The 19613-nt window shown below is 40.2% G+C and overlaps 1 protein-coding gene across 1 annotated transcript in view; it reads left to right on the top strand.

The window, feature by feature from the left end:
- The first annotated feature begins 2979 nt into the window (after nt 1-2979).
- Nucleotides 2980-19613, top strand: part of NTSR1 (neurotensin receptor 1) — a 146071-nt gene continuing 129437 nt past the window's right edge. Inside the window, exon 1 of the mRNA XM_001376597.3 lies at nt 2980-4212. Coding sequence (XP_001376634.2) covers nt 3496-4212 — 717 coding nt within the window. The 5' untranslated portion in view covers nt 2980-3495. The remainder of the gene's footprint in view (nt 4213-19613) is intronic.

Below are 19613 nucleotides of genomic sequence, written 5' to 3'. Positions count from 1 at the left end.
TTCATTAGTTGCTATTATTATATTGTTACTATTATGATGATGATGATAATTTCTAGTATTTCTAACACTATTTCTAAAGATATTAGCCTTAGCTACAGCAATACTTTATTTGATCTTGTTGAATTCTACTTCCTCTTAAATACCAGTGCATCCCTGGCCATACATTACAGCACTGCTTGTACTTTTACTTACATCTTACAACATATTGCTTTTTCAGGGGGAGCTGGAATAATTTTTGTCCCCTCTCCCTGCACCTTCCAGGCTCTTCTTTTGCCACTATGGCTAAGCAATCAATTGATCAATCAATAAATATTTATTAAGTGCCTACTATGTTCCTTGAACTACGCTAAACACTGGGGAAACAAAAAGAGACAAAAGATGGTCCCTGCCCTCATGGAGCTTACAACATAATGAAAGAGATAAACACATTGCAAAAAAATATATACGGAGCAAGCTTTATATAGGGAAAAACAGGAAATAATGAGGGAAGGCACTGAAATTCAGAGGGTTGAAAGGCTTCCTGTAGAAGATAGAATTTTAGTTGAGACTTAAAGGAAGCCAGGGAGATTGGAAGTCATGGAAGTCAGCTAGAGAAAAAAGACCAGAACTAAGAAATGGATTGTCTTGTTCAGAGAACAGCCAGAATTTATGGTTTCAAAAAGCATATGTCAAGGAATAGTGTAAGCATACTGGGAAGGTATGAGAAGGCTAAATTATAAAAGGCTTCAAATGCCAAACAACATTTTGTATTTGATCTTGGAGACAATAGGGAGCCATTGGAGTTAATTAGTAGGGGAATGATGTGATTGGACCTGAGCTTTAGGGAAGTTACTTTGATGGCCAGATGAAGAATGAATTAGATCAGGGAGAAAACTAAGGTAGACAGACTCACCAATGGACTATTGCAATAATCCACACATGAAGGGATGAGGGCCTGGACCAGAGTGGTGTCAGTGCCAGAGTAGGGAAGGCAGCATATAAAGAAGATGTTCCAAAAGTGAAATCAAGAGACCTTGCCACAGATTGGATATAGAGAGTGAGAGACAATGAGTAGTCCAGAATGACTCCTGGATTGCAAGTGCAAAGACCTGGGAAGATGGTGTTAGTCTCTACAGTAATAGAGAAAATAAGAAAGGGAGAGGCAATTAATGAGAAAAAAATAATGAGCAACCTTTACCTTCTTTGAAGTGTATTGTATCAAAATTTTCCTGCCTTATTCACATCTTAAAACCCCTTAACAATATTCTCACTTTTTCCTCCTTTCCTCTTGATGATCCTTCTTGCTAAAGTCAAGTTAACATATCACATGCCCTTTCCAACTTCAGTAGATTGCTCACTAGTCATTTCCCCCTTTTCTCTCATTTTCAGTCTCTATCACTAATTCACTACTGCCTTCAAACACAAGTCTTCCTCAACCATACAAAATGTTCACTAGATCCTACCATCCCCTTATAGCATGATATCTCTTTTTCTCCTCCATATTCATTGTCTATACTTATTGCCTCTTCTTTCTCTCCTTTGAATCATTTCTTAACCCTTTGCGATCTGGTTTCCAACCTCATTACTCAACTAAAGCTTTTTTTCCCAAAAATTATCAATGATCTCTTAATTTTGCAACATGGCCCTCTTCTCTCAGCCCTCATTCCACTTTGACTCTCTGCTACATTTGATACTGTTCACACCTTTCTCTTATCTAGGATTCTCTTATACACCACTCTCCCAGTTCTCTTTCTAACTTCTCCTTGGCTTCCTTTCCTGGCCCTTCATCTATATCACAGACTTTAATAGTACATATTCCCCAAGACTGTCCTGTGTTTTCTTGCCTTCTCTATACATGCTTTTCATCTTAGTAAACTCCTCACATCTAGTGGATTTAATCATCATTTTTATGCAGATAACTCCCATATTTATATAGGGCATCCCCAAAGTCTTAGAACAACTTAAACTATGAAACTATTAAGCTAGTTATAGCTATTTAAGCTATTAAATCTTAAAATTATACTAATACTTCTGGGACACTATGTATATTCTGTACCCTTCTCTCCACTGAGTTTCAGTTCATATCAGCATGTGATGCCTAAGGGTATCTCAAACAGGATGTTCCAGAGACATATTGAATTCAACATGTCCAGAACACAACTCGTTGTTCTTCCCCCACCCTGCCACTTCTCTTCCAAATTTCTCTTTCTGTTGAAAGCACCATAAGCCTTTTAATCTCTCAGGTTCATAATCTTATGCCCCTTGAATTAGTCTATCAATGCACAAGAACTATTATTCTCTCTTCATGTTAACAGGAGAGAAAAATCAACTCAAATGGCCTTTAGTGCATGAAACCCAGGACTCCTCATTCTTGGTCCATGATTCTTTCCACTACACCAGGCTGAGGAAAGATCATCTCTGTATTATCTCTAGATGCAGACCCCCAGTGATGGAGAGGACCACCCTCATCCCTGGTTCCAGTCATGATCTCTTCTTTATGAAAACATTTACTATCCTTTGTTGAGTTCCCAGTTCAAAAAGAACATTTGGAGGAAACACCAGAGGAGCATTAAGTCAGCACCATGATTTCCCCCTGAAAGCCAGCTGTAATTGTTTTCATTCCTCCCCTTTCCCTGCTTCCGATTCAGGTTTCACCAAAGGAAAGAAGTTAGATGCTGCTTTGGAATCAAATGCTCCCTTTCCCACAGCCTACTCACTGGACAATCCAGAACAGCATTATTCCCTTACATACAGCGTCCTTGCCCACACCCAAACCAGCAAGCGACCCCTGGAGAAAAAAAAAAAATCTCTCTCTCTCTCTCTCTCTCTCTCTCTCTCTCTCTCTCTCTCCTCTCTCTCTCTCTCTCTCTCTCTCTCTCTCTCTCTCTCTCTCTCTCTCTCTCTCTCTCTCTCTCTCTCTCTCTCTCTCCCTCTCTCTCCCTCTCTCTCTTTCTCCCCCTCCACCCGTACCCCTCATCCCCATCCCCACCCCTAGTGTGTGCAGGATGAGGACTCTGTGTGTGTGTGAGTATACGTAAGTGCGCGCGCCGGGTGTGTTCCTGTGCGAGCTCCTCTTGCTGTCAGAGGCACTCCGCAGCCGGCTCGGAGCGGCTTGGGGAAGATGGGAGGCTAGAGGCGGAACGCTGACTGGCGTAGTCCAGGACCCACAGCCTGAGAAAAGGAACGCGAGCCAAACGCGCGCGCCCTTTTCACAGCGGACAAAGACTCTGGGCTTTTGGCGGCACTACTCTATACTGGAAATGCTGAGAGAAGGCTGCTGACACCTCGGTCCCTACCTTGTCTTGTCAACCGCGCTAAAACGGATGTATCCAGCTCTCCCCAGTCCCTGGCAGTGAAAGCTTTTGCAGGGGACGAAGGGGGTGGTCTCTGAGCTCTGAGGGAGTGAGAATACAGAGGGACACAGACTCAGGACAGGTTGGGCTATCCGCAGTCGCCCCCTAATCCTCCTTTCTGTGGGGTTGGCCGCCCCACTCTCACTCAGCACCACTGGCCAAGATGCGCCTCAACAGCACAGCACCCGCACCCTCCAACCAGGCAGAACCAGGTTCTTTCCGCTTGGAGCAGTCGGAAGGTGGAGTGGGGGACCCCTCCCTCCTGGCCCCCAGCTACAGCAACAGCACTGCCAACTCGTCAGAGAGGCTCCTCACCCCAGACACTGACCTGGACGTGAACACAGACATCTACTCTAAGGTGTTGGTCACTGTCATTTACCTGACGCTCTTCGTGGTGGGCACCGTGGGGAACTCGGTCACTGCCTTCACCCTGGTGCGCAAGAAATCACTGCAGAACCTGCAGAGTACCGTCCACTACCACCTGGCTAGTCTGGCCCTCTCTGACCTCCTCATCCTCCTGCTGTCCATGCCCATCGAGCTCTACAACTTCATATGGGTCCACCACCCTTGGGCCTTCGGCGATGCGGTGTGCCGGGGTTACTACTTCCTTCGGGATGCTTGCACTTATGCCACCGCTCTCAATATCGCCAGCCTCAGCCTGGAACGCTATATGGCCATCTGCCACCCGTTCAAGGCTAAGAGCATCATGTCCAGGAGCAGAACCAAAAAGTTCATCAGCTGCATCTGGATCCTCTCCTTCCTGCTCGCCATCCCTATGCTCTTCACTATGGGCCAGTTCAATGCCGGTCCCGAAGATGATCCCAATAACCTCATCTGCTCCACGATTGTAGATACTTCCACGCTCAAGATCGTCATTCAGGTGAGAGACCTCCTGTTCCCGTTTATCCGGGTTGGGGAATGGGGAGCTGGGATCTTCTCGCTCTGTCATCTGGAAGCTCCATCCTACTTCTCTGCCTCATCATCACAACCAATAACATCCATTCTATTCATTCATTCATTCATTCAACAAACGTTTATTTATTTGTTGGTCTGGTGTATGCTGAATACAGCGCTGGGAGCTGGAGTAAATATAAAGTTTAGATAAAACAGTTCATATTCCCTACCTTGGCTTTGAACATTCCATCATCACCGCCACTCCCATACTTTTCCCACCACCACCCGCCCCAAAAGGAGTTTTTCTTCTGCCATGGAGAATTGTTCTTTTTTCAGCGAAGGCAACTCAAGTCTTCACCATAGCTTTCAAGGCGAGAGCGCAGGGATGGGAGGGAGAGTACAGGTTACTTCCTTCTATCCACTCTAAAAAGTGATGCTGGTGGTAAAGGGAGCTGCGGTATTTTCCTGTAGTAGAAAGGGCCCTGCACAAGAAGGCAGAAGAGCCCAAGTTATTAGTCATTCAAGCCATTTCCTGGGACCTCAATTTCCATCTCTGTAAAATGAGGCTGCTGGAATAGGGATTTCTAGGGTCTCTTCCAAATCTATCTAAATTTTTCGACAAAGATCTCTGCGTAGGGAAAAATGAGAAGGGAGTGTTTATTGCCTTTACTGGCTGGGTCAAAGCTCCTCTTCTCTCACTCTCATTCCCACCCAGCCTGACTCTCCACAATTTCTGAGGCTAGCCTCTGGAGTGGAATGAGTGTTTTATAGTCAAAGGATTTCGAACTCGACGAGATCTTTGATATCACCAGAACTCAGTCCCTTCTTTTGTCAAATGAGGAAAGCAAGAGCCTGAAGAGCGAAAAGACCAATCCAAGATCACACCTTAGGCAAATAGCAAGGGTTGCTATTTCCACCCAACTCCCCTTATAGAATTGCCTCCAGTCAGTTCCCTTTGTTTTAGACCTTTAGGGTTAGGGCGCCCCACCCCCAATCTTCCTCTCTCCTTCCTTAACGCACTGTGGAATTGGGGATCCTGAGCTTCCCATCTTCCCACCTGACAACCTTTCACCCCAAAGGGACTGATGTACTGGAATTAGGGAGGACTTCACTTCCAGTTCTCTCCCCGGACTTCTGCCGGGAGGTTGCGCTGGACTCTGGCTTCTCAGCTGACTACAGCTGGCATTCTCCTCTGGGCTCTGGGACTGCTTTTTCTCTGCGGTAACAAGGGATCTTTTCACCAATTTATGAGTGCTAGCAGGGGCTGAGATGCCTGTGGAGAGAGCTATTATTTAAATGTAAATTCCGTGCTTGGAGTAGAGATTTTCGAGGCAGAGCACTTTGACGCCACAGTTAAACACTCAATTCTCTTTGCTCTCCTCCCCTCCCCTTTCATCCTCTGTGCCTCCTCTTCTGTTACAGGTGTGCCTCACTTCGGGACAAATTAGTGAGGGCCTGATTATCCCACTTCTATAAAAGGGTCCTGTGTTCCTGGATAGTTCCCAGAAAAACAAAGAAGTCAAGAAAGTAATAGGAGGAAGAGCAAGAAATTAACGTCTTTATTCCATTGTATATAGTTTTGCTTTTTCTAAAAGCTACTTTCCAGAGTCAGTCTTTGATCTGGGTTTTGCTTAGAAAAGAGCTTTGCAGAACCCATTAATGAAACAAGCAGGCACTTTCCTTTGGGAATTTTTCAACCCCTTGCCATGCCTGTTAATTTCACTTCAACTTGAAGGGTAAATTCCTTTCAGCTTCTCTACTAGAGCAAAATTCAATTCAGTGTAACAAAAAGTTCTTAAGCAGCCTACTTTAATAGACCAAAGCACTATGCTGAGTGCTAATTCAGACCACACCAACTTTAACTGGAACTTTCACCTGTGGATTAATTGATTCATCTTTTATTCACTCAGTGAAGCTTTGATGAACTCACATTGTGTTAAGCAAGTTTGTAGTTTAAGCAAACTACATAGGAGAAGGTTGATTCACTGTTAGAAATCCTTTAGAAACTTTTACCTCTAAGAAACATTCCCTGATCTCTCTGACCCACACTAGTCTCATCTTTCTCAGAATTGCCTGATAAGAGTTTAGCAATTGCAATTCAGCAAGCATTTATGACAATCCTCACACAGCCAAGCACTGTTTTCTGATGTTGGGGATGAAAAGATGAAAAATATCAGAACTCTGCCTTTAAGGTGCTTATAGTATGATGGGGCTGGGGGAGGGAGTGGATATACACAAATAATTATAATACCACTTAGTAAAAAAAGAAGTCAAACCACTTTGTATTGCCTTAATTGTTTTTTCTTTCTTATTTAAATGTAAGTCTTCAAGCAGCTGAGTGGCTCTGTGGATAGAGAGCTAGGTTTGGAGATGGGAGGTTCTGGGTTCAAACCTGGCCTGAGACACTTCCTAACTGTGTGATTGCAGACAAGTCACTTAACCCAAGTCCTCTAGACATTACAATTCTTCTGCCTTGGAACCAATACTTTAAGTATTTACTCTAAGACAGAAGGTAAAAGTTTTTTTTTTTTTTTAAATATAAGTGTTGAGGAGCATAATGGCACTATCTAGAGGTTTAGCCTTGTAAACAAGAAGACCTGCTTTCAAATCATGGCTCTAATAAATATCAGCTGTGTGATCATCACTTCTTACTGCTCTATTGAAACTCTCTAAAATGCACGAAAATGGCTGATCTGCATTAGTGAAGAGCATTTCCATACTGGGAGTTCCCACAAGAGTAAAGTTTCAGGAAACTCTGGACTGAGTAAGTACTTTGTATCATATTCTTTCATGTTCCTTTCATTTCTTTGTAATCTCTGAAACATGGCTTTCCTTTCAGAAGGCATTGCATCCCTAGCCCTCCACTTAAATACTATTTTAATGGTTCCTTTTCTCATTGCCTTCCCTCACCCATTCCCATACACACACACACACACACACAGAAAGAGAGAGAGAGAGAGAGAGAGAGAGAGAGAGAGAGAGAGAGAGAGAGAGAGAGAGAGAGAGAGAGAGAGAGAGAGAGAGAGAGAGAGAGAGAGAGAGAGAGAGAGAGAGAGAGAGAGAGAGAGAGAGAGAAACTAATCCAGGAAGAAAAAGAATACTTTTTATACTTCTCTGAAATTTCCAGATCCTTCTTGCACTCAGGAATCTCTTTTCTATGGGGTTTCAAACCATCCAAAGATGGCACCCTTTGCAGATCCTGTTATTTACCATTTCCAAGTCAGTCTCCCTCATTTCTAAGAAGAAATTTCTCACTTCCTTCCTCCCCACCTCAGTGATTGCTCTTATCCTTATCAGGACTTCCGTTTATGCATTGATTCCCTCTCTAATACCATTAATTTTCAGTTCCTCAAACTTAACTCTCAGGATTTATGGTCTTCATTCCACCTTCATCACACACAGGGTTAGTGCTATAGTTGTCTACCTACAATTGTTACACCTTGCTTAATCAATAACTCTAAAATGTCTTTACCAACAATTGCTTCCATGGTTCTCTATGCTTTAAGCCACCTAAACCTGTTCTCCATCCTCACTGAAACCACCAATCACTTTGTTCTTTCCTCCTTACCCAGGTCATGTTATTCCCCACCCTTATCTTTCCCTTCCAAATTTTGACCCTATAATTAACTGTTCAAAATTTCCATACATTTTCTGTCCTTAATCTGCTAATCTTTAGGATAAAATTTCCTTGAGAACAGACATAATCTCACCTTTGTATTTTTATCTTCAGTGCCTAGAACTTAATAAATACTGCTCACTTTCCAGGTGTGTGACCCTGGGCAAGTCACTTGACCCCCATTGCCTAGCCCTTACCACTCTTCTGCCTTGGAACCAATGCACAGTATTGATTCCAAAATGTAAGGTAAGGGTTCATAAATAAATAAGTGAATGAAGAAATAAATGAAGAAATAAATAAACAAACAAATGAATGAATAAATAAATAAATAAATAAATAAATAAATAAATAAATAAACAAGCAAATGAATAAATACTGTCGATTGGTTATTTCCCCAAGAAGAATGTAATATACTAGTGGATAAGAGTTTCTTTTGATATTTTTTTGAATATTAACAAAGCCTAACATGATAAGTATACATTAAATGGGTTAATACCTATTGAGTTAATCTGATTGGAAAAAAAAAAGTCTTCAAGTATAGGTCAAAGGATTTTAGCTACACATATTTGCCACAAACACTGGATGTGCTAATTACAAAAGCCTTTTACCTATTCACTGGGAGACAGCCTGCTAAATAGTGACAGTGTTGGATTTGGAGGCAAGGGGAACCTGGGTTGGAATTTCAGATCTAACACTTCCTAGGTTGCTACTTGCTGATTCCTTACTCTGGTCATAAACAAGTCACTTGATCACTATGAGTCTTATAAAATAAGATTATTTACAGAACCTATCCCTCCATAAAAGATAAAATGAGACATGTATGTAATTTTAAAACTTTGGAGTTCTATGCAAATGTCAGCTATTATTTTTTAAACCCTTACCTTCCATCTTAGAATCAATACTCCATTGGTTCCAAAGTAGAAGAGTGGTAAGGGCTAGGCAATGGTAATTAAGTGACTTGCCCAGGGTCACATAGCTAGGAAGTGTCCGAGGTCTGATTTAAACCTAGGACCTGCTCTCTCTAGGTCTGGGTCTCAATCCATTGAACTGTAACTGCCTTCTGATCTATTATTATTCATTGAAGTAGATCTTCCAAAGGCCTCTGCTTGGCTAATTATTCAAGTTACTGTGTGCTTTTGAAAATAATTTAATTTTATTTCTTTATGGATAACTTTTATGGTTCAGACAGTTTTCTCCACTCCTAATTTGTTCAATTGATGTTAATAATAAGAGCTGACATTTATAAAGAGCTTAACATTTTACATAGTACTTTATATACATTATCTCATTTGAAAAGTTGCTGAGACAGAGACTACAGGGAGCACCATCCTACAAATGAGGCTCCTAGAGGTTAAAGGATTTGCCCATAATCAAACAACTAGCAGAGACTGGAAATAGGATTCAAGAGTCAGCCCTTCATGATTCCAGGTTGAGGGCACAGCTCTTTCCACTATATGTATCAAAATGTCTAACACCCTGCACTCTAGACTTACTTTCTCTCCCATGCCCCAGAAACCTTTTCATCCTGGAAACTCATCACAGCCCTTGAATTCACTCTTTGGAAGTCCCCTGTGTCACTGTAGCCTCTTCCTTTGATTGGATGGCACTTCCTAAGCTGCAATAGAACTTTTTCTACCCTCCCTGCCTCCCATTTGAATGCAAACTCCTTGGGGATAGCTGGGTGGCTCAGTAGATTGAGAGCCAGGCCTAGAGATGGGAGGTCCTAGGTTCAAATCTGGCCTCAGACACTTCCCAGCTGTGTGACCCTGGGCAAGTCACTTGACCCCCATTGCCTAGCCCTTACTGCCCTTCTGCCTTGGACCCAATACCCAGTATTGATTCTAAGACAGAAGGTAAGGGTTTTAAAAAAAAGAAAGAATATAAACTCCTTGATGTCAGGGATTTGTTTATGCTTGTATCTATGTTCTTATAGCACAGTGCTTGGGACATAATAAGTGCTAAATAAATGCATATGATTGATTGACTGACTGACAAGAAGGATTTCCTACAAGCGAGTTTTACTTTCCACTCCATAAATATTTCAGGCACTTTCACAGTCAAGGGAGATCATCAGAATATATTTAAACTGAGCTACCTCTTTGCCAAAAAGGTATTAAAAGTCCCTGTCTCATGTGCTCCCTTCTGAAATCTCCACATTTGGAAATGCAAGAAAGCATCCATCTGAAAAGACTGCTTTCTCTAAAACACTACCTGGCAAGAGCAACAGTCTCAGAGTAAGTTTATGAGATTCTGTCATAGGTCTTTCAAAAGAAAGTCATGTTTAGAAATGAGGTGATTTGGTGATAAAAATCATTGGGCAACTTGGATAATCATTGCTTAATATAGAAGGACAGTTAATGGGCTATGTGACCTTGGGGGGAGGGAATGGCAGACAGGTTAAACAGATTTTGCACTTATTTAATAATGCAGCTAGCAATGCCTTCTAGGTCTTTTATTACAAATACCTGAGACCCAAAATTGATGACCTGAGAACTGAAGGTCCCAGAAAAGAAAAGAATAATATGGGAGGGAAGGAGGGAGGGAGGGAGGGAAGGAAGGAAGAAAGGGAGGGAGGGAAGGAGAGGATAAAGGGAAGGAGGGAAAAGGGAGGAAATGAGGGAAGAATAATATGGGAAGGAAGGAAGGAAGGAAGGAAGGAAGGAAGGAAGGAAGGAAGGAAGGAAGGAAGGAAGGAAGGAAGGAAGGAAGGAAGGAAGGAAGGAAGGAAGGAAGGAAGGAAGGAAGGAAATATTCAAAAGGGAGAGAAAAGTAAGAAATGGTAAGAAGAATGAGACAGAGAAAGATACACATAGAAAGAGAGAGAGAGTATGTCCACTGACTGAAATCAGAGACTCTAGTTTCAAATCTTACCTCCTCCATATCTCTTTGATTAGGAGTACATCACTTAATTTCCCTACAACTCATTTTCTCATCTATAAAATAAGGAATTCAAACCAAATGTCTCTTATGTTCATTCGGTTCTAAAGCTTTAATTTTCATAATAATATACCCTGAAAAATAATTCAAGCCCTGTAGCTACTTTAACATAGTTTTAATGGCATTGTTTAAAAGCACTGTCAAAGATATCTAGTCATCATCCTATCTATTCTTCTGTAGCTGGCCATGACCTTTTCTGAGCTATTCATACTAAACATTGTGACTATGTATATTTGTCATACCATACTTGTAATTCTATTGATCTGAGGAACTCCTGACATAGGGACTTCTACCAATTTAGGTTGGCAGCTGCTCCACAATTTGTGGTCTTAGAAAATTGAACAGGTCACTACACTAAGAGGTTAAATTACTTGCCTAGAGTTATACATCCAATGGGCCTAAGAAATTGGACTTGAATGAGATGTTGTTGATTCCAGGGTCACATCCATGTCCAATATGGCACACTACATGGATGAGAGAGGTATCTACTTGCCTCCCTCCCACCACTACTCCTGCCAGCATATGGAGTAAGCTCCTTGAAGTTAGGACCCCTCTTACTTTTTTAATAGTATCTTCTAGCACTTTGTTTGGTACCTGGCACATAGAAGGTTCTTGATAAATACTTGCTAGTTCATGGGTCCCTGTTGCATTAAGTAGGTACTTAATAAATACTTATTAAATGAATGATTGGTGGTTTATCTCATGCTGGAAAGAGTGCCGACAATTGAGAGTGTAGGTAAGGCATCCTGTAGGAGGTGGCAGCTGAACTGGACCTTGAAGGAAGTTGGGAATTATAAAAGGTGAAGGTAGGAAGAGAGGTATTAAATGTTTCTAAGGTAAATGAGTCTCTTAGACAAGATAAAACAAGAACTTATTAAGTACTCACTGTATACCAGGCACTTTACCAAGTACTGGAAATACAAATAAAAAAGTAAAAACAACTCTTGCTTTCAAGGAGTTTCCATCCTAATGGGAGAAAGTAGATACATCTATATCCTATATACATACAGAATTGATTGAAAGTAATCTCCAGAGAGAAGGCACAGGCAGTGGGGGAGGGAAAGACCTCTTGCAGGAGGTGGGATTTAGGCTGAATCTTAAAGAAAGCCAGGGATTTTAAAGGATTGAAGCAGGGATGGAACTCCAGGTATGACAGCCAGTCAGAGAAAAGACATGGATATTAGAGATAGGGTGTTGTGTGTGAATAACAGTACATAGACTAGTTCATGGAAAAAACCAACAGATAAGAAGACCATAAAGATAGGAAGGTGTCAGACAGATGGAGAAGAGCTTTAAAAGACAAACAGGGGAGTTAATTCTAGAAGTAACAACTCAATTCAGCTACCTGGAAGTCCCATCTCAGCTCCTTCCTACCTCAGATCTATCTAACAATTCCTTTCTGTTGCAATTGTAACTCATCATAAGGCAATGTATTCTACCTAGTGGAAAGAGCAGTAGACCTTGATGATGCCACTTGCTAGCTGTATGTTGTTTTGTTTTGTTTTTTTTAATCATGCCCAATTCTTTGTGATCCCATTTGGTATTTTCTAGGCAAAAATAGTGGAATGGTTACCATTTCCTTCTCCAGCTCTTTTTTCAGATGAGGAAACTAAGGCAAACAGGGTTAAGTCACTTGCCTGGGTTCACATAGCTAGGAAATATCTAAGGCTGGATTTGAACACTCAGGTCTCTCTCTCAATGCCTCTCCATTCACTGTGCCATCTATTTGTCCTACTATCTGTATGACCATGGATAAATCTCTTAACCTGTTTTCTCATCTGTAAAATGAAAATAATAATATTTTAATTCCTGTCCTCAAGGGTATTATAAGCACAAGGTAATTATGCAAATACTTTGCATAGCATGAAGAACTACACGAATATAAACTGCTATTATTAATATTATCTCTTCAAGTTCTAAACTCAAATGGGATGCTGACTTTAGATTCAAGAGAAGATTGAGATGAAGATTTAAATTGTATATGTGTGTGTTTCAATAGTTCTCAATCATCCAGGATTAGATAATCCAGTTTGTTGCTTTTTCACTATATTGACCTGGAACCCAGAAGCCTTTGTCTTAGTCCTAACCCAATGACATACTAATGATGGTCTTGGGCAAGTGACTTTTTTTCTGAGCCCATTTCTTCCTTCCTAATTTGTGGTTAATGGGAATTGCATTAATTGATTTCTCAGGTCCCTTTTAGATCAAATTATTTATGATTCTTTCTCCTTTCTTCTCCCAAACTTGGGGCCAATTTCTTACTAGTCTCTCCACTATAAAGTTAGTCAAACTTGGGATACAAGGTTGAAAATCAGTCCCTTTGTCTCCCTGGCCATATCTCTGAAGATGTAGAGAGGGGAAAAGCTTGAAGCTGTTGGCTGAAATGTATATTTTGAATTATCTGTAGCTAATCCTGAGTTTGAGCAGATGAGAGGGAGTTGGATCTATGCCCAGTAGAAAATTTAGTGGCCTTTGGAACAGGCCATGGACCAAAGCCTTCAATTCCTCCCCTCTGGTAGTGCCAGAGTCAGCTGCCAGTTCCCAGAACTAGAAAAAAGAAAACCCTGGAAGCCTAGATGCTCATTAATCCTTAGGCATGGAAAGAAGAGAGAAGCAGACCCAGCATGGGTGTTCACTATTTTCCTCTCCTCCTCTTGGGCATAGAATTCCAGTTGGAGCTGAACCAGAGAGAAACTGTCGTGAATCAAAGGCACTTAATGCCAAGCAAGAAAGTTGTGTATTTGGGAACTATCTGTGAAATGTGTACCAACTGGACCAAATCAAATTGGTAGCAGAGAGTCAGTGTGAAGAAATAGAGTTCTGACCTCAGAATCTGGAGGTCCAACTTGTAGCCTTCAAGTTGCCATCTATAAGCCCCTCATAAGTCATTTCTCCTTGGGGACTTTTAGTTTCCTCATCTATAAAATTAAAGCATTGACTAAATGACCTCTAAAGACTCATTCAGTCACCCCTTTCTAAAAAGTCTATGCCTACTTGGAGATGGGCAGCCTGGGTTCAAATCAGATCTCAGACACTTCCTATCTATGTGACCCTGAGCAGGTCATTTAACTTTTATTGGCTAGTCCTTACCATTTTCTATAACCAATACACAGTATTGATTCTAAGATGGAAGGTAAAGGTTTGGTTTTTTTTTAAGTCTATGACTACCTAGAATTGGGAGGACCTGAGTTCAAATTTGATCTCAGATACTCCCTAGCTGTGTGACTCTTGATAAATCACCCAACCTCATTTTCCTAGATCTCGCCCTTCAGTTGTAGAATGGTTGCTAAGACAGAAAGTAAAGGTTTAAAAAAAAAAAAAGGTCTATGACTAGATGACTCTAAGTTACCTCTAAACGCTAAAATTCTGAGTCTGATACTAGGACACAAACACATACACATACTCACAACATTTTAACACAAGTTAAAATGTAAATACTTTCTTTTTTAACCCTTACCTTCCATCTTAGAATCAATACCATGTATTGGTTGTAATACAGAAGATTGTTAAGAGCTAGGCAATGGAGATGAAGTGACTTGCCCAGGGAAACAGAGCTAGAAAATTTCTAATGTTATATATAAACTCGAGACCTCCCATTTCTAGGCTTGGCTCTCAATCTCCCGAGGCATATACTTGCCCCCAATGCTGTACTTTCAAATGGCTTTCCCTTTGGTAGATTTCTTCCTGACCTAGAATGGAACAAAAGAGTCCAAAGATAGTGACCAGGCCAGCGATTTCATAGCTAGGTGGTAAAGTGGGATGGAGCTCTGGACCTAAAGTCAGGAAGACCTGAGTTCAAATTTGGCCTCTGACATTTACTAGCCTCAGTTTCCTCAATTATAAAATTGGGATAATAATAACAACTACCTTCCTTGGTTGATCCAAAAGATCAAGTGAGATAATATTTGTAAACACCTCACACGGTACCTAGCATATATAAGTCATTTAATAAATGCTTCATTGTGATGTAGGCAATGATAATTGGGTCTCATCTAAAGAATTGATTGATAGTTCAAGCTGACTCCATTTAGAGGAAACAAGCTTTATTATAAAAGAATAAACTATTAGTGTAGCTATTCTAATAAATAATGTAAGGTAGGTAAGTAAAGGTAAAAGTGGTAAGCAAAGTGGGCAGGGGTTCCTAGGAATGCTTTTTATTTTGCTTAGTTACTAAGGAAGGGGTCATTTGCTTGGGCACTTGTTGCCCTGTGTCTCCAAGGAAGTGATATCACTTTACCCATAGTCCACTTTGGACTGGGTGGCTTTACTCATGGTTCACTTTTCTCATTCAAGGAGAACAAATTTCAAAGTAATTGGGATGCTAATGACCTTAGGGCAATTTTAGGTCAAGTTTTACTATTTTCTAAGCAGGCTCTGAGGAGGGCAGGGATGATGGAAACTGATCATTGTTTGAACCTAGTCCTCTGTGACTGGAGAATTGATCCCCCTGTACTTACTGTTCAGAGACCCCCAAACAAGTACCAAGGTTATGTCTAAATATTTTTTTAATATTAATATATTTTATTTGATCATTTCCAAGCATTATTCGTTAAAGACATAGATCATTTTCTTTTCCTCCCCCCCCCACCCCCCATAGCCGATGCGTAAGTCCACTGGGCATTAGATGTTTTCTTGATTTGAACCCCTTGCTTTGTTGATAGTATTTGCATTAGAGTGTTCATTTAGAGTCTATCCTCTGTCATGTCCCCTCAACCTCTGTATTCAGGCAGTTGCTTTTTCTCGGTGTTTCCACTCCCATAGTTTATCCTTTGCTTATGAATGGTGTTTTTTTCTCCTGGGTCCCTGCAAGTTGTTCAGGGACATTACACCACCACCAATGGAGAAGTCCATTACGTTCGATGATACCACAGTGTGTTTGTCTCTGTGTACAATGTTCTCCTGGTTCTGCTCCTCTCGCTCTGCATCACTTCCTGGAGGTTGTTCCAGTCTCCATGGAACTTCTCCACTTTATTATTCCTTTTAGCACAATAGTACTCCATCACCAACATATACCACAGTTTGTTCAGCCATTCCCCAATTGATGGGCATCCCCTCGTTTTCCAGTTTTGGGCCACCACAAAGAGCGCAGCTATGAATATTTTTGTACAAGTCTTTGTGTCCATTATCTCTTTGGGGTACAGACCCAGCAGTGCTATGGCTGGGTCAAAGGGTAGATATTCTTTTAGCACCCTTTGGGCATAGTTCCAAATTGCCCTCCAGAATGGTTGGATCAGTTCACAGCTCCACCAGCAATGGATTAATGTCCCTATTTTGCCACATCCCCTCCAGCATTCATTATTTTCCTTTGCTGTTATGTTAGCCAATCTGCTAGGTGTGAGGTGATACCTCAGAGTTGTTTTGATTTGCATCTCTCTGATTATAAGAGATGTAGAACACTTCTTCATGTGCTTGTTAATAGTTTTGATTTCTTTATCTGAGAACTGCCTATCCATTTCCCTTGCCCATTTATCAATTGGAGAATGGCTTGATTTTTTGTACAATTGATTTAGCTCTTTATAAATATGAGTAATTAAACCTTTGTCAGAGGTTTCTATGAAGATTTTTTCCCAATTTGTTGTTTCCCTTCTGATTTTAGTTACATTGGTTTTGTTTGTACAAAAGCTTTTTAGTTTGATGTAGTCAAAATTATTTATTTTACATTTTGTGATTCTTTCTATATCTTGCTTGGTTTTAAAGCCTTTCCCCTCCCAAAGGTCTGACATGTATACTATTCTGTGTTTACCCAATTTACTTATGGTTTCCTTCTTTATGTTTAAGTCACTCACCCATTTTGAATTTATCTTGGTGTAGGGTGTGAGGTGTTGATCTATTCCTAGTCTCTCCCACACTGTCTTCCAATTTTCCCAGCAGTTTTTATCGAATAGTGGATTTTTGTCCCAAAAGCTGGGATCTTTGGGTTTATCGTATACTGTCTTGCTGAGGTCGCTTTCCCCCAATCTATTCCACTGATCTTCCTTTCTGTTTCTTAGCCAGTACCAAATTGTTTTGATGACTGCTGCTTTGTAATATAGTTTTAGGTCAGGGACTGCAAGGCCCCCATCATATGTGTTTTTTTTCATTATTTCCCTGGATATCCTTGATCTTTTGTTCTTCCAAATGAACTTTGTTATGGTTTTTTCTAAATCCGTGAAGAAGTATTTTGGTAGTTCAATGGGTATGGCACTAAATAGATAAATAAGTTTGGGTAGGATGGTCATTTTTATTATATTGGCTCGTCCTATCCATGAGCAGTTAATGTTTTTCCATTTGTTCAAGTCTAGTTTTAGTTGTGTGGCGAGTGTTTTGTAGTTGTGTTCATATAGTTCCTGTGTTTGTCTTGGGAGGTAGATTCCTAGGTATTTTATTTTGTCTAAGGTGATTTTGAATGGGATTTCTCTTTCTAGGTCTTGCTGCTGAGCTGTGTTGGAGATATATAGAAAAGCTGATGATTTATGTGGGTTTATTTTGTATCCTGCAACTTTGCTAAAGTTGTTGATTATTTCAATTAGCTTTTTGGTTGAATCTCTAGGATTCTTTAAGTAGACCATCATGTCATCCGCAAAGAGTGATAACTTGGTCTCCTCCTTGCCTATTTTGATGCCTTCAATTCCTTTATCTTCTCTAATTGCTACTGCTAGTGTTTCTAGTACAATGTCAAATAGTAGAGGTGATAATGGGCATCCTTGTTTCACTCCTGATCTTATTGGGAATGCATCTAGTTTATCCCCATTGCAGATGATATTAGCTGTTGGTTTTAGATAAATACTGTTTATTATTTTTAGGAATGACCCTTCTATTCCTATGCTTTCTAGTGTTTTTAATAGGAATGGGTGTTGTATTTTATCAAAGGCTTTTTCTGCATCTATTGAAATAATCATGTGATTCTTGCTAGTTTGCTTGTTGATGTGGTCAATTATGTGGATGGTTTTCCTAATGTTGAACCAGCCCTGCATCCCTGGTATGAATCCTACTTGATCATGGTGAATGATCCTTCTGATCACTTGCTGGAGTCTTTTTGCTAGTATCCTATTTAAGATTTTTGCATCTATATTCATTAGGGAGATTGGCCTATAGTTTTCTTTCTCTGTTTTTGACCTGCCTGGTTTTGGAATCAGTACCATGTTTGTGTCGTAAAAGGAGTTTGGTAGAACTCCCTCTTTGCTTATTATGTCAAATAGTTTGTATAGTATTGGGATTAACTGTTCTCTGAATGTTTGATAGAATTCACAGGTGAATCCATCAGGCCCTGGGGACTTTTTCTTAGGAAGTTCTTTGATGGCTTGTTGGATTTCAATTTCTGATATGGGATTATTTAAGAATTCTATTTCCTCTTCTGTTAGTCTAGGCAGTTTGTATTTTTGTATATATTCATCCATTTCTCCTAAATTGGTGTATTTATTGCCATATAATTGGGCAAAGTAATTTCTAATGATTGCCTTAATTTCCTCCTCATTGGAGGTGCTGTCCCCCTTTTCATCTTTAATGCTGTGAATTTGCTTTTCTTCCTTCCTTTTTTTAACTAGATTGACCAGTACCTTGTCTATTTTGTTTGTTTTTTCAAAGTACCAGCTTCTTGTCTCATTTATTAAATCAATTGTTCTATCACTTTCGATTTTATTAATTTCTCCCTTAATTTTTAGGATTTCTAATTTGGTTTTCTGCTGGGGGTTTTTAATTTGATCGCTTTCCAGTTTTTTCATTTGCATTTCCAATTGATTGATCTCTGCTCTCCCTTGTTTGTTAATATAAGCATTCAGGGATATGAATTTACCTCTGATTACCGCTTTGGCTGCATCCCAAAAGGTTTGAAAGGATGTTTCGCCATTGTCATTTTCCTCGATGAAATTATTAATTGTTTCTATGATTTCTTCTTTAACTAAACGGTTTTGGAGTATCATATTGTTTAATTTCCAATTGGTTTTAGATTTGGTTTTCCATGTACCATTACTAATCATTATTTTTATTGCCTTGTGATCTGAGAAGGCTGCATTCATTATTTCTGCTTTTCTGCATTTGTGTGCTATGTTTCTGTGACCTAATGTATGGTCAATTTTTGTGAATGTGCCATGTGGTGCTGAGAAGAAGGTGTATTCCTTTTTATCCCTATTTATTTTTCTCCATATGTCTATTAATTCTAATTTTTCTAAGATTTCATTCACTTCTTTTACCTCTTTCTTATTTATTTTTTGATTTGATTTATCTAAATTTGATAATGGTTGGTTTAAGTCTCCCACTAGTATGGTTTTATTGTCTATTTCTTCCTTCAATTCTCCTAGTTTCTCCATTAGAAATTTGGGTGCTATATTATTTGGTGCATACATATTGATTAATGATATTTCCTCATTGTCTATAGTCCCTTTTAACAAAATATAATTACCTTCCCTATCCCTTTTGATCAGGTCTATTTTTGCATTGGCTTTATCAGATATCATAATTACCACTCCTGCCTTCTTTCTATCAGTTGAAGCCCAGAAGGTCTTACTCCATCCTTTAATTCTGACCTTGTGGGTGTCAACCCGCCTCATGTGTGTTTCTTGAAGACAACATATGGTAGGGTTTTGGATTCTAATCCATTCTGCTATTTGTCTACGTTTTATGGGTGAGTTCATCCCATTCACGTTCAAAGTTATGATTGTCATTTGTGGACTCCCTGGCATTTTGATTGCCTTCCCTAATTCTAACCTTTTCTTCTTCGGCTCTACCTTTTAGTCCAGTGATTTACTTTGAAACAGTCCCCCTTGTCCCCTCCCTTGATGTTTCCCTTTTTAGTCCCTCCCTTTTTGTTCCCTCCCCCTCCCCCCTCTCTTTCCCTCCCTTTTTGTTCTCCCTCTCCC

This window comes from Monodelphis domestica, chromosome 1, assembly GCF_027887165.1.
Source record: "Monodelphis domestica isolate mMonDom1 chromosome 1, mMonDom1.pri, whole genome shotgun sequence".
Lineage (NCBI taxonomy): Eukaryota > Metazoa > Chordata > Mammalia > Didelphimorphia > Didelphidae > Monodelphis > Monodelphis domestica.
The sequence above is the reverse complement of the archived record's forward strand: the minus strand, read 5'-3'. Positions and strand labels throughout refer to the sequence as shown.